The sequence below is a fragment of the Chelonia mydas genome, chromosome 2, assembly GCF_015237465.2.
Source record: "Chelonia mydas isolate rCheMyd1 chromosome 2, rCheMyd1.pri.v2, whole genome shotgun sequence".
NCBI lineage: Eukaryota > Metazoa > Chordata > Testudines > Cheloniidae > Chelonia > Chelonia mydas.
Window position 1 is genome coordinate 230,537,947 of NC_057850.1, and position 13,465 is coordinate 230,551,411.

General features: G+C 46.1%; 1 protein-coding gene across 10 annotated transcripts in view; it reads left to right on the forward strand.

Annotated features, from left to right (window-relative positions):
• Nucleotides 1-13,465, forward strand: part of WAC (WW domain containing adaptor with coiled-coil) — a 128,654-nt gene that overhangs the window by 103,996 nt on the left and 11,193 nt on the right. For 6 of the 10 annotated variants that reach the window (XM_037890918.2, XM_043541389.1, XM_037890916.2 and 3 more), the window contains one exon: nucleotides 9,251-10,701. The exons of the other annotated variants lie outside the window; for them this stretch is intronic. In XM_037890918.2, the coding sequence (XP_037746846.1) occupies nucleotides 9,251-9,320 (70 nt within the window). In that variant the 3' untranslated portion in view covers nucleotides 9,321-10,701. Of the gene's footprint in view, nucleotides 1-9,250; nucleotides 10,702-13,465 lie in introns of those variants that run through there. 10 annotated transcript variants of the gene reach the window in all.

A 13,465-nucleotide genomic window follows, 5' to 3' on the forward strand; every position in this document is an offset into this window, starting at 1 on the left:
CAGTCGGGGACTTTAGCCCCTTAAAGGATCCACCACCGACTCCCAGCGGTAGGGAACCCAAACTTCTGGCGGTATTGACGCTTTCCCAAGCTCCCCTGCACTCAGAGAGCAGAGGCTGCTGCCAGCACCGCATGTGCCGCAGGAAGTGGCAAAGGCTCTCTACGAGGGCAAGCCAGCCGCTAAGACCCTTTGGGCAGCGGAGCACCACCGATCTCCCAAGACAAGGCGGCACTCTCGATCTCCGTGCCGCATATCTCTGGCATTGCAGCCCAGATCCTCTGGGGCTCATCCTCAGTCACCGGCATCACGATTGTGGTCTCCAGCATCTCAACGTGGATTGTCTAGGGGAAGGCGCCGGTCTCCGTAGTACCAGCACAGTTTGCCCTCCCACCAGTCATCCTGTCAGTGCAGTTCTTGGTTGCCTGCCTTGTGGGAGCACTCCTTGTCACAGTTCCGGTCCCCCTAGCCCTGGCACCAATCCTCCCACTCCAAACACTGGTCTCCGATGGCGATGGTCAGCAGGCAGACACAAGCGTCGACAGCTGCACCATGGTCACTGGAAGGGGATTCCTTCAGCATGGAAGGGCAGTTCAGCCCCTTGCCAAGACCCCGCCGGCGCAGTTAGGCACCTGAGGCCACGTTGACGTATAGGGTGCTGTGTTGGCAGCACAGCCATTGGCCAGCACAGTGGCGTTATTGGAGTGTGTGGGTCATGTCGGTGATGAGTGGTGCGAAGGGAGTGTCCTCATCCGCTGCCACTTCAGAGCAACAGCTGGCAGCACTGGGCTCAGTGCATGAGAACCGCTCGGAGGTTGGGGTAGAGGAGACCGTGCCCACCCCAAAAACCCCCTCCCCCATGGGGGATGATGCCCCAGAGCCTCCCCCAGCAGTACAGTCGTCCTCGTCCCCGAACGAGGCGGTTGTGGGACCCTTGAGGGCCAGTCCACCAGACAATTTTAAAGAACACCACCACCTCTAGGCCCTGCTTTGACGGGTGGCCGAGAACTTGGGCCTAGAGGTGGAGGAGATGGCTGAGCAGGTGGACACCTTGTTCAGTGTCCTCTCAGCCTATATCCTGGCATGTGTTGCACTACCAGTGCATGACGGCGTCCTGAAAATTGCCAAGGTTCTCTGGCAAATCCTGTCGTCCACCCTTCCAACCTCCAAAAGGGCTGAAAAGAAGTACTTCATCCTGGCCAAAGGGTAGGAGTACCTTTATACCAATCCATCTCCAGGCTCACTTGTTGCCAACAAAAAGGACAAGCAGAGGCACACCTGTTCAACTCCCAAAAATAAAGAAGCCAAAAGACTGGACCGTTTGGGGAGAAAAATTTGTTCAACAGCCAGCCTGCAATCCCGGGTAGCAAACCATCGGACCCTCTTGGGCAGGTACAATTTTAACTTATGGGATTCCCTCCTTAACTTACGGGAGTCTGTCCCTCAGGGTTTGGCCCAGGAATTTGGCACCCTGGTAGAGGAGGGTACTGCGGCGGCTAGGTGCTTTCTCCAGATGGTGTGGGACATGACAGACTCGGCAACTAGGGTGGTTGCATTGGGGGTGATCATGAGGCGCAGCTCTTGGCTTCAGTCTGCCGGCCAGTCCCAAGTGATGCAGACCTCTCTGTCCAGGACCTCCCATTCGATGGGAACTGTCTCTTTTTGGAGCAGACTGATGCGAGGCTGAATGGGTTAAAGGACACTCGGGCCGCCCTTCGCTCGCTGGGCATGTATATGCCGCAGTCTGCACAGAAGCAGTTCCGGCCACCCCTCCGCCAAAGCCTTGGGCAGGGGTCTGCAAGGAGAAGGGATAGAGCACAAGCTTTAGTCGTTGCCTCCCTTCCTCCTCCTGCTCACCCGTGCAGCCCAGCCTGGCAAAGCATCCCGGGGGTCAGAAGCGCTCGTTTTGAAGGTGTGCTTGAGAGCGACACCCAAGTCAATTCCGGGGAATTCCGAGCGGGTCTCATGCAGCAAGCCCAGTACTACCAGCTGTTGCTCAGAGATGGCATCAGATGAGCAGTGTGAAAGGAGCATTGTCATCACTGGCATGACCCATGCACTCCAATAAGGCCAGTGCGTTGGCAACTGGATCCCTGGATCCACCTTGTTCTTTCCTCAACCGTCTTTGTCCCTACAGTTTTGCCTGGTCGCGGGTTGCCTTGGACCACTGGGTGCTGTACATAGTATCTTGGGCTGTACCCTGCAATTATTGGCCACCCCTCCCTCTCACCTTCCCTTCTTTCCCATCCGTCTTCAGGGACCCTTCTGATGAGCAACTCCTTGTCCAAGAGTTCAAGAACCTCCTGCAGCCGGGGGCGGTGGAAGAGGTCCTTTGGGACATGAAGGGAAAAGCGTTTTCTTTCTGCTACTTCCTAAACCTGAAAGCAAAAGGGGACCCATTCTGAACCTGCATCGCCTCAACAAGCCTCTCAGAAAGTTGAAGTTTCGTATGGTCTCCCTGACCTACATCATTCCTTCTCTGGATCCATGAGATTGGTACACCGCCCTCAACTTGGATGCTTATTTTCATATTCCAAGGTCACAGTTGTTTCCTCCGTTTCATAGTGGGAAGATACCATTTTCAATTCACGGTGCTGTCCTTTGGTGTCTCATCAGCTCTGAGGGTGTTCACAAAATGTATGGCTCCAGTGGTTGCTTACCTGAGACATCAAGAGTTCCAGAACTTCCATATCTTGACGACTGGCTCATGAAGGGCAGGTTTCGGGAGCAATTGCAAAGAAGCCTCAATCTGGTTTGTTCCATCTGCCGCTACCTGGGCCTGTTAATAAACAAGAAAAAAGTCTACCTTAGCGCTGGTCCAACGAATAGAGTTCATTGGTGCGGTTGTCAACTCCACATGAGCCAGAGCCTTCCTTCCAGAACTGCATTTTCAGGCCATATCAGACCTGGTCTCCCATGTAAAGAGCCACCTGCTCACCATGGCTCACACCTGCCTGTGGTTGTTGGGCCCCATGGCTGCGTGTACATACGTGGTCAGCCACACTCAGCTCCATCTCCAGCCTCTACAAGCGTGGCTCGCGTTGGTCTACATCCCCAACAGGCACGACCTAGACCGGGTGGTCAGCGTGCCTGATCACATCAAGTCATCCCTGGATTGGTGGTTGGACCCTGGGTCAGTGTTGGAGGGAGTTCCCTTCATGTCACCATCACTGACTCTGGTCTCCGATGATTTGGACCTTGGCTGGGGAGCCCGCCTGGGTGAGCTGAGCACCCAGGGTCACTGCTTGTGGGACGATCGGGCCCTTCACATCAACATCAGGGAGCTCAGAGCGATTCGCCTAGCCTTTCTTGCCCCACCTGAAGGGAAAGGTGGTACAGATCCTGCCGGACAATACTGCTGCAATGTATTACATCAACAGGCAGGGTGGTGCCAGGTCTTTGACTCTTTGTCAAGAAGCTCTCCGCCTTCAGGGTTTTTGTGTGCGACATGCCATTTATCTGATAGCTGCGCACCAGGAACTTCTTGGTAGATCACTTCAGCAGGCCTTTCTTGTCTTGCCACGAGTGGTCGCTCCATCTGGAGGCGGTCAGCATAATCTTCCAGAGGTGGGGGAACTCCCCATGTGGACCTGTTTGCATCCAGGCAGAACAGAAAATGCCACATGTTCTGTTTGATCTGGGGGATGGACAGTGGCTCCCTATCAGACGCTTTTCTCTTTCCCTAGTCGGGGGCGCTGATGTATGCCTTCCTGCAAGTCCTGTTGATTCACAGGGTCCTTGTGAAGATCAAGTAAGACAGGGCAAGAATTATCCTAGTAGCCCTGACGTGGCCTCGCCAGCACTGGTTCGGCACGTTGCTGAGCCTTTCAGTAGCCGACCCACTGCAGCTGCCCCTCTGACCAGATCTGCTGTCCCAGAACCACTGCAGCCTTTTGCACCCGAACCTGGCAGCGCTGCACTTGATGGCTTGGCTACTGTATGGCTAAGTGCGGACAAATGGGCATGCTCAGCCCGTGTTGAGCAGGTTTTGCTGGGTAGCAGGAAACCCTCCACCAGAGCAGCTTACCTGGCCAAACGGAAAAGGTTCATGTGCTGGGCCTCAGAAGAGCATTTCCGGGCTGAGCAGACTCCACTGCAGGAGATCCTGGATTATCTGCTGCACCTCAAACTCTAAGGTTTGTCCCTGTCATCAGTCAAGGTCAACCTGGCTGCTGTCTTGGCTTTCCATCCTCCATTCCAAGTAGGTCGAACTTCTCTCACGACATGACAACACGGTTTTTGAAAGGTCTGGAGCATCTCTACCCATATGCCTGGGATCCCATCCCTCCCTGGGACCTGAATCTTGTGCTGTCGAGGCTCATTGGGCCTCCCTTTGAGCCTCTTGCTTCCTGCTCTCTCCTGGAAGGTTTCATTCCTGGTCGTGATAACGTCAGCCGCAGGGTATGTGAGATCAGGGCGCTTACTTCAGAACCGCCCTATATGGTCTTCTACAAGGATAAGGTCCAGTTGCGACCGCAGCCAGCATTTCTGCCAACGGTCGTTTCCCAGTTTCATACTGGCCTGAACATATACTTACCCGTCTTCTTTCCAAAGCCTCATACGTCAGATAAGAAGCCCAGGTTACACACCCTGGACGTCAGGATGGCGCTGGCCTTCTACATAGATAGAACAAAGCCATTCCGTAAGTCAACGCAGCTGTTCGTTGTAGTGGCAGATAGAACGAAAGGTTGCCCGATGTCTGCTCAGAGGATTTTGTCCTGGATCATGACCTGCATTTGCCACTGCTATGAGCTGGCGAAGGTGCCTCACGAAGGAATCGTGAGGGCACACCTGACTAGGGCATAAGTGTTGTCAGTGGCCTTCCTAGCATAGGTTCCAATCCAAGAGATCTGTAGGGCCGCTACCTGGTCATCTGTCCACATGTTCGTGTCTCATTATGCGCTTATCCAGCAAGCTGAGACGACGCTGGCTTTGGCAGAGCAGAGCTGCAAGACTGAACTCTGAGCCCAAATCTATGGACACTGCTTGAGAGTCACCTAGAATGGAATCGACATGGGCAACTACTCGAAGAAGAAAAAGTGATTACCTGCCATTACATAACTGTTGTTCTTAAAGATGTGTTGCTCAGGTCCATTTCATTACGCGCCCTCCTGCCCTCTGTCAGAGTTGTCGGCAAGAAGGAACTGAGAGGGCGTAGGGCCAGCTGCGACTTGATATACCAACACATGAGCGCAGCACTCTAGGGAGCCCCATAGCCGGCCCTACGGATGCCACTAAGGCAAAAATCTCAGACAACCGTGCACGTGGGCATGCACACACCTAGAATGAAATGGACATGAGCAACACATCTCGAAGAACAACAGTTATGAAAAGGTAGGTAACCATTTTTTCCCTGATATACATTTTATGTATTTCCCACACAGATGCCTTTTGACAATCTCCAGTAAACAGATCAGCAATGCGATGTCTGTACATCTTTTTATTACATGGATAGAAAAGAAATTGTGTTCCACATGCATTAGCACACTAGTTAAATCTGATCAGCTTTCACAAATTTAGATGCTTCTACTAAAATATCTAGTTATCGCATCTGTAAATTTGGTACAGTTTATATAGTTCCACTTGTTATGATTTGACCGCTTGAAGCAGAGAACGTGTTATTTCTTGACTTTAGCAAAGTTTTAGGTATGGTCTCCCATAGTATTCTTGTCAGCAAGTTAAAGAAATATGGGCTGGATGAATGGACTATGAGGTGGATAGAAAGCTGGCTAGATTGGGCTCAACAGGTAGTGATCAATGACTCCATGTCTAGTTGTCAGCCGTTATCAAGCAGAGTGTGCTAAGGGTCAGTCCTGGGATCGGTTTTGTTCAATATCTTCATTAATGATCTGGAGGATGGCATGGACTGCACCCTCAGCAAGTTTTCAGATGACACTAAACTGGGAGGAATGGTAGATACGCTGGAGGGTAGGGATAGGATACAGAAGGCCCTAGACAAATTAGAGGATTGGGCCAAAAGAAATCGGTTGAGGTTCAACAAGGAAAAGTGCAGAGTCCTGCACTTAGGATGGAAGAATCTCATGCACCGCTGCAGACTAGGGATCAAATGGCTAGGCAGCAGTTCTGCAGAAAAGGACCTAGGGGTTACAGTGGGTGAGAAGCTGGATATGAGTCAGCCAGTGTGCCCTTGTTGCAAAGAAGGCTAACAGCATTTTGGGCTGTAAAACTAGGAGCATTGCCAGCAGATCAAGGGACGTGATCATTCCCCTCTATTTGGCATTGGTGAGGCCTCATCTGGAGTACTGTGTCCAGTTTTGGGCCCCACACTACTAAGAAGGATGTGGAAAAATTGGAAAGAGTCCAGCAAAGGGCAACAACGATTGGGGGCTGGAGCACATGACTTATGAGGAGCGGCTGAGGGAACTGGGATTATTTAGTCTGCGGAAGAAAAGAATGAGGGGGGATTTGATAGCTGCTTTCAACTACCTGAAAGGGGCTTCCAGAGAGGATGGATCTAGACTTTTTTCTCAGTGGTAGCAGGTGACAGAACAAGGAACAATGGTCTCAAGTTGCAGTGAGCGTGGTTTAGGTTGGATATTAGGAAAAGCTTTTTCACAAGGAGGGTGGTGAAGCACTGGAGTGGGTTACCTCGGGAGGTGGTGGAATCTCCTTCCTTAGAGGTTTTTAAGGTCAGGCTTGACAAAGCCCTGGCTGGAATGATTTAGCTGGGGATTGGTCGTGCTTTGAGCAGGGGGTTGGACTAGATGACCACCTGAGGTCCCTTCCAACTCTGATATTCTATGATTGTATGTATTGATTAGGTCTTGAGGAACAGCAAGTTGAGTTGCTCTTGTTTGATCTCATAAGCTAAGTGAAGTTGGTTCTTGCCAATATTTGGATGAGACTTCCAAGAAGATTTCAAGATTCTTCAGTAAATACTGGTGATTTAGTATGTGACATTCTCACCTTTTGAGTAATTACTGGCTCATTGCCCTTGCACAATGCTGAGGGCACTGAGCTATTAAAAATACCATCAGGATAAGATACAAAACTGAGGTCAGTATTAGACCAGATGACACTTTTTGTGATCAAGGAGGTTAGTCCTGGTTTCCTGTTTAACTTCCATTTGAATTCGGACTACTAAAATTCTCCCTGCAGTTTCACTTGAATATATTGTTTTTCATTTTCTGTCCTAAACAGCTGTAGTGATGCTGTGCATTTGTTAAACAGATGCTGTGCTCTACATCAGAAAGGGCTGCATTTCAGTGGTGCATGAAGTGATACCTGCATACAGAATGGGTAGATTGTAAAATACTTTAAGATTTTCATGATGGACAGTTTTTTCTAAATTATTTTGCATTTGATTTTAAGTTAACTGGAGTAATTTCTTTAAATCTTCTTATTGTAAATGGTTGTTTGGACAAACAATTTGGCTTCTCATAGCTGAAATAAAGCTTACAGGGATAATTTCTAGCCCATCTCTGGAGGAGTGTTTAAGCCCTTCATAAGGTAACAGTAAGAAGATTTAAAGAAATTACTCTAGTTAAATTAAAATCAAATGCAAAATTTAGAATAAACCCTGGACACTTAGGATTCAAGGTACATCTATAGCTGTAAGTGACGCCTTGCTGTATTTACATGTTCTTAGGGAACTTTACATTTTTTTTATGCCAGCTTGCCTTTGCTGTCATCACAAAGGAATGGAAGAGATGGCACCGATGGCAAGTCCAGAAAAGGGAGCTTTGTGAAAGTCTGGGATTTTAAAAACTGATATATCTAATATATATGCATTCCACAATCTCTGGGTATTTGGATCTTTAGCCTGAGATACTGAAGAAAAACAAAATATGTAAATTCCTGTTTTTAAAAAACAAATCTGTGCTTCATCGCTAGGCAGAACAAGAGTTTGTCTCATGTATGTCTTTTGGAGCTTCAGGACACCTTTCCATTTTGGGAGTGTGTAAAGCAGCGCACTGTCAGACCAAACATTTCACAAGCACGTCCATTATGTTTTAAACTGCATCTCAGGTTATTTGTCGTCTGCATTATAAGCTATTAAGGTTCAAAGGGCAGTTATCTGAATTGCCCTTAATTGGATAAATTTAAAAAAAAAAATTACCAAAATTCTGCTGAAATAGCACGATTTCTCAGTATCTGTTAAAATGACTGCTGATTATGGAATATTTGTATATAACAAGATTTCATGATGATCTTTGTACCTGCATAATTCATTCAATCCCATTGCACTTCAGCACCAAGTTACAAAATATGCATTAGTTCTGAAAAAGCAGTGTCTAAACCGAAGGCACATGTAACTTGAGCTACTATTTATGTAAGTTCAGTAGAAGAAAATGCATTCTGTAATGGGGATGCCAACAAAATGGTTAGCCCTAAAAATTAAACAGTCATGAGAGCTTTTTTGTATTGCTGCCCGTAAGGATTCCATTCTTTTTCTTCTGGTATTTTGCCATACAGTAGAACACAAAAAACCTTTAAAAATGTTTCCGTTCTACCATGCCATGACTGTAAGAAAGTGTATAAGTTTAGAACTGATAGAATAGGTTGCATGATACATAAAGCCAGAAATATACTATAAAATTGAACAAAATACACTTGGCCAAATATGTCTGGCCATTACAGCTGTGCTAAAAAAATGAGAGCACATGAATAGCTCCTCCACTCCCAGCTTGTGGGTGAAGAGTAGGGTAGGAGGAGTCTGGCCAGTGCTTCTGGCAGTACTCTGTCCAAGGGAGGGCATGTTTAGATGAGTGTGTTGCCATGCCTCTCCCCCACTGCATTGGCAGTGGGCCTGCCTGAGAGGGAGGTATCAGGATATTCCTTTATTAAAGGGCATAGTAAAGTTGTAGTCCAGCACCCATGATAGTACTCTGCCATATACAGGCATAATGCTTTTCTCTGTAGCATTCAAGTACTGAATATTGTCTTCTCTTGTGTTCCCTTGGACATTAATTTAACTTACGTATATTAAGGTTAGGTGTCAACGTATGTTAATCGTATTTAGACCCAGTAATTTTATCCTTTTTTAAAAAACAAAAATTTAATTGAAGTACTTGAGATTTATGCAGTGACATTCTGTGGTAGCTATACTTCACCAAGGAGGATCTATCAGTCTAGCAGAGTTAAAGTCATGTGAAATGAATGTCTAGTTTGACTAAGGTGTCATTTAGACATGGTTTTAACTGAAATGTTTGTGATTTATATTGAATATGAATATTAATCTAAGAATATAATGGAAGTTCTTATACTAATCTGATTCTATTTTGTCTTGCAGGATACTATTTTTGAGGCAACAAATTAAAGAACTTGAAAAGCTAAAGAATCAGAATTCCTTCATGGTGTGAAAAGTTGTGAATAATTGCACATAGTTTTGAGTACAGGAACTGTAAAACTGATTGCCCAGTCTTAACATTTTTGAGCTGCATTTGAGTAGACTTTGGACCATTGAGCTGGGCAAAAGAGATGAAAGGGGAAGGGGACAGGAGGGAGTCAATTCAAGGGGAAAGATACAAGGATGATTTGTAAAACCCTTGAAATGTAGATTTCTTGTAGATGTATTCTTCACGTTGTAAATATGTTTTGTAGAGTGAAGCCATGGGAAGCCATGTGTATCAGAGCTTAGACATCCAAAACTAATCAATGCTGAGGTGGCTAAATACCTAGCCTTTTACATGTAAACCTGTCTGCAAAATTAGCTTTCTTTTTTAGTTAATTTATCATTCAGAAATCTTGCATTTCCTAAAATTCAATGCGAGCGCCAGGCGATCTGTATGTAAGGCTGCAACAATTTGGAACAGTTTGGGTAATGTACAAAATATCATGAAACAACTGTTTCCACACTTGCACCGAATCAAGAGCAGTGCTTCTCCATTTCTGTTTTACAGAGAAACATTTTTCATTTTCTGTGTTCCATTTCCCCAAGAAATCCTAAATCTGATTTATCAGTTTTTTAATGCTTCTAATTTTCTCCTTTCTTAAGGCACTGTTGCTATGGCACTTTTTCTATAATCTTTTCATTCCTGTGTACAGTAGCTTAAAATTGCAGTGATTGAGCATAACCCACTGTTTGTATAAATTATTGAAACGTATTTCCATTTGCACCCTGTAAGAATGGTCTTATAGTACTGCTGGGCATGTGTGTTGAAAGTACATTACTTGCTCAAATATAAGGAAATAGCCCAATGAACATGTTAACATGGTTGTGGGAGGGGAAAGAGGAAAAAGCTAGTCAGATGTGAATTGTATCTGTTGTAATAAACATGTTAAAACAATGGAACACTGGTTTTCATTTCCTTTGGTCAGCGCATATTAGAATTTGGTCTATTTGGGGATTCTTTATCAGAACTATTCTTGTTGAACATTTTTGTACTTAATTGAAATAATTTCTCAAGGGAGGTTTTGTTTAATACTTGTAAACAAGAAATTGTGTATAAAATATTTAATTAAATATAAAATTCAACAAGGATGATTAAGAGCCCCAACAGTTGTCATATGTTAACTCCTGGTTTACCTGTCTTGCTATTATGACATTTCATTTCGAAGGATGTTTGTGTTGTAGCTAACTGTTCAAGTCTGGTGCTGACTGCTGTTCTTAGCCATCACAAAACGCTGAACTTGTGTAATTGGAGCAACCCACTGTTTGAAAATGGTGGAAAAGCTCAGCTTTGTATATTGTTTCCTAAAGTATATTAAAAATAAAAAAAAGAAACTATTGCTACTATAAAATAAATTTGGCTTTTTCTTTGCAAAAATCTTCTAAAGTCATGACTTGGTGTTACTGTGATGCTGCCTGAAATGTGTAAATCTCAAAAGTTTGTGTATTGGTTAAAAAAATCTTTTGAAGGAGCTAGAAGTAGACTAAAGTCGTCCTCTTAAAATACTAATGCTGTTGACACACCTTCACATATATTCAAAACTGCCAGCACTCAAAGGTTATTTTCTGCAGAATCATGTCTTTGAGTACCAAAGAGATGCTAAATTCTTTGTATAGCCTGTTAAGTCTTACAAGCGGTCTCAAAAAGCCATTTTTTTAATCAGTGTAAATTTTAAGTCCCACTGGCAGTGTTCCCAGAAATCAAAATTACTGTAATACTCCAAAACAAAATAAGAATACAAATAACATCACTTAAGACTGCAAAGTAGTTCTTACACTTGGTTTGGACTTGAAATTGCTTTTTGTGGTTCTATCTTTTGAGAATTTATAACATTAAAAGTTAGCATCATGAATATTTAATGAAATTTTATTTGTGAAAGTGGTACTGAATGCGGTCAAGACTGGTGCCTAAAATACGTACATTTTCCTTCAGAGCTGGACGTGAGGACACGGCTGACAAAAATCTCTGATCAAGAGTACATGGGTGCACGCACAGCCTGACAGTGAGCACCCACACAGACGCTATTTGAAGAACAAATATGGGCAGGGGCAGACCCACCACCATTCCAGTTCCTTCCCAACTGCCTGTGGCTTGAGATGGCACATCCTGCCCTCTTTTTCTTTGCCCACTTTGGGCCGCCTTGTTCTTCAAGTGCTTGCATGTATCCATTCCAATGTAGATGTGTGTGCACCCTCAGTACAGTCACCGTAAATTTTTTGCTCAGTGGTATCCACTGGGGTGACTAAGGTGCCTTCTGGTGCCACACGCTCATAGCTGCGGTATAAAGGGCCCAGTGACCCTGCGCCCGCTCAGTTCCTTCTTACTATCCATGATGGTCACTGAAACTGCTCTCCTTACTATGGCAAGCTTTCCTGAAGTGGTCTTTGTTTTTCATCATAGTTGTATATAGTTAGTGTTTGTAAATAGTGTTTAGTCTGTCAGAATAGTTGGTCTTCTCTGTTAGCGGAGTTTTGTCCATTCCCAGTGCTAAGGTGTGCCTTGGTCTCCTTGCTTCAAGCCTTGTGCCTCCAGCAACAAGGCTATGCCTCTGAGTGCCCCACACTCTAGTTGCCTAAAGTGCATGGGAGAGGCTCATGTTGGGGATCGCTGTCAGGTCTGCTGTGACTAAACCCTGTTCAAAGAAAGATGAGGAGGCCAAGTTAAAGTTCGTACTAATGGAGGCAACGCTGAGACCTTCTGTCAAGCTGGTTGGACTTAGCACCAAGCACCTCAGTGCCCGTGAGTCACGCTTCTCCCACAGTGCAGCAATCCCGGCACTGTTCGCTATCCCTGGTGCCGAGGAAGAAGAACAGAAAGTAGTTGGCCGAGAGGGGACGTTCCTTGATACCGAAGAAGGCCAGGCACGGGGAACAGAGTGGAGTGCGACCTACATCAAGCCCTTCCTCTGCCTGAGCATTGCAATTGCACTCTTGACCTTTACGTAGGTATCATTGAGTCCAGTACTAGAAGAACGGTCGGCACCAGAGGGACAGTGCTGGTAGTACAGGAGTTGATGGCCTCTGTGGGCAGGAGAGAGCATGTAGCCCCTAGTTGCTGTTTGGTTCTGGGCCCTGCAGTACCATCCAGAGGGAAACCAATCATGCTGGCCCCCATGAAAGCTTTCCTGTCTTGGCACTGATCACTGGCACCAGTGGGGACCTCACCTCCATGGTCATCGGAGGGAGGTTCGTTGGAATCGGAGTTTGGGTCATATTCCTTTTGTCCAAGGAGTCGTCCCAGCTGTTACTCGAGTTATCCCTACACTTCCGTGGACCCCGTGTCATTGAGTGTTTGGTCTAGTGGTCACTGGCCTTTGCCAATTCAGTGGCCCTTTTGGAACTTGTGGGGGTTTACCCCAATCCCAGGGCCCAATTTGATATGTTCCTACTTGGTGGCCTCCAAGAGATCTCCTCCCCAGATGAGGCTGTGTCAGGGACAGGCATGTTGCATCCCCAGGATGACTATAAGGCCTACTAGGAGCTGCTGAAGAGGGTGTCCTTAAACTTGGGCTTTAAAGGCAGAAGAATCCTCCCATAGCCTGGTTTTCATTCTGGCCATGGCAGGCCTGTGAAAAGTAGCCCTGTCTCTCAATGAGGCCATTATAAACCTGGTGAAAGCCCTGTGGCAAACCTACACTTCTTCTTTGAGTAGTGTCCCTATGGGTGCTCCATTGTAGGTGTATCTGCGCCCCTACCCCTCTAATTGGAAATTTTTGGTAGCATGTCTGTTGAGGCTGCACATGCCCTCTCCCTCCATCATGGTCTGTTTTTGAGGCTGTCTAGCGCTGCGTGGGCAAACCCCCCTCAGTTCCTTCTCAACCGCCTTTGGCCTCAAAGGCGCAAGCAGTTGTCCCTTCCTTATCTGCGTCATTAGCAGTAGCTTTTCTTTTGATCTCTTTAAGTGTTTCCTTTTTACCCCCTTGTGATTAAAAAAGAAAAAACTAGTTTTGTTTCCTGCACTGTAAGTTTTTTTTCCCCAGTTAAAGCGCAAAAAAAAAAAAAAAAAAAAGAGAGAGAGAGGAAAAGAAGAGGAGGAAAGAACAGATTTCTTCTGCATTCCTCACTATTAGAGGGTGATAACCCCCAGGGTCAAGCCCAGCTCTCCTGGCTTCAAGA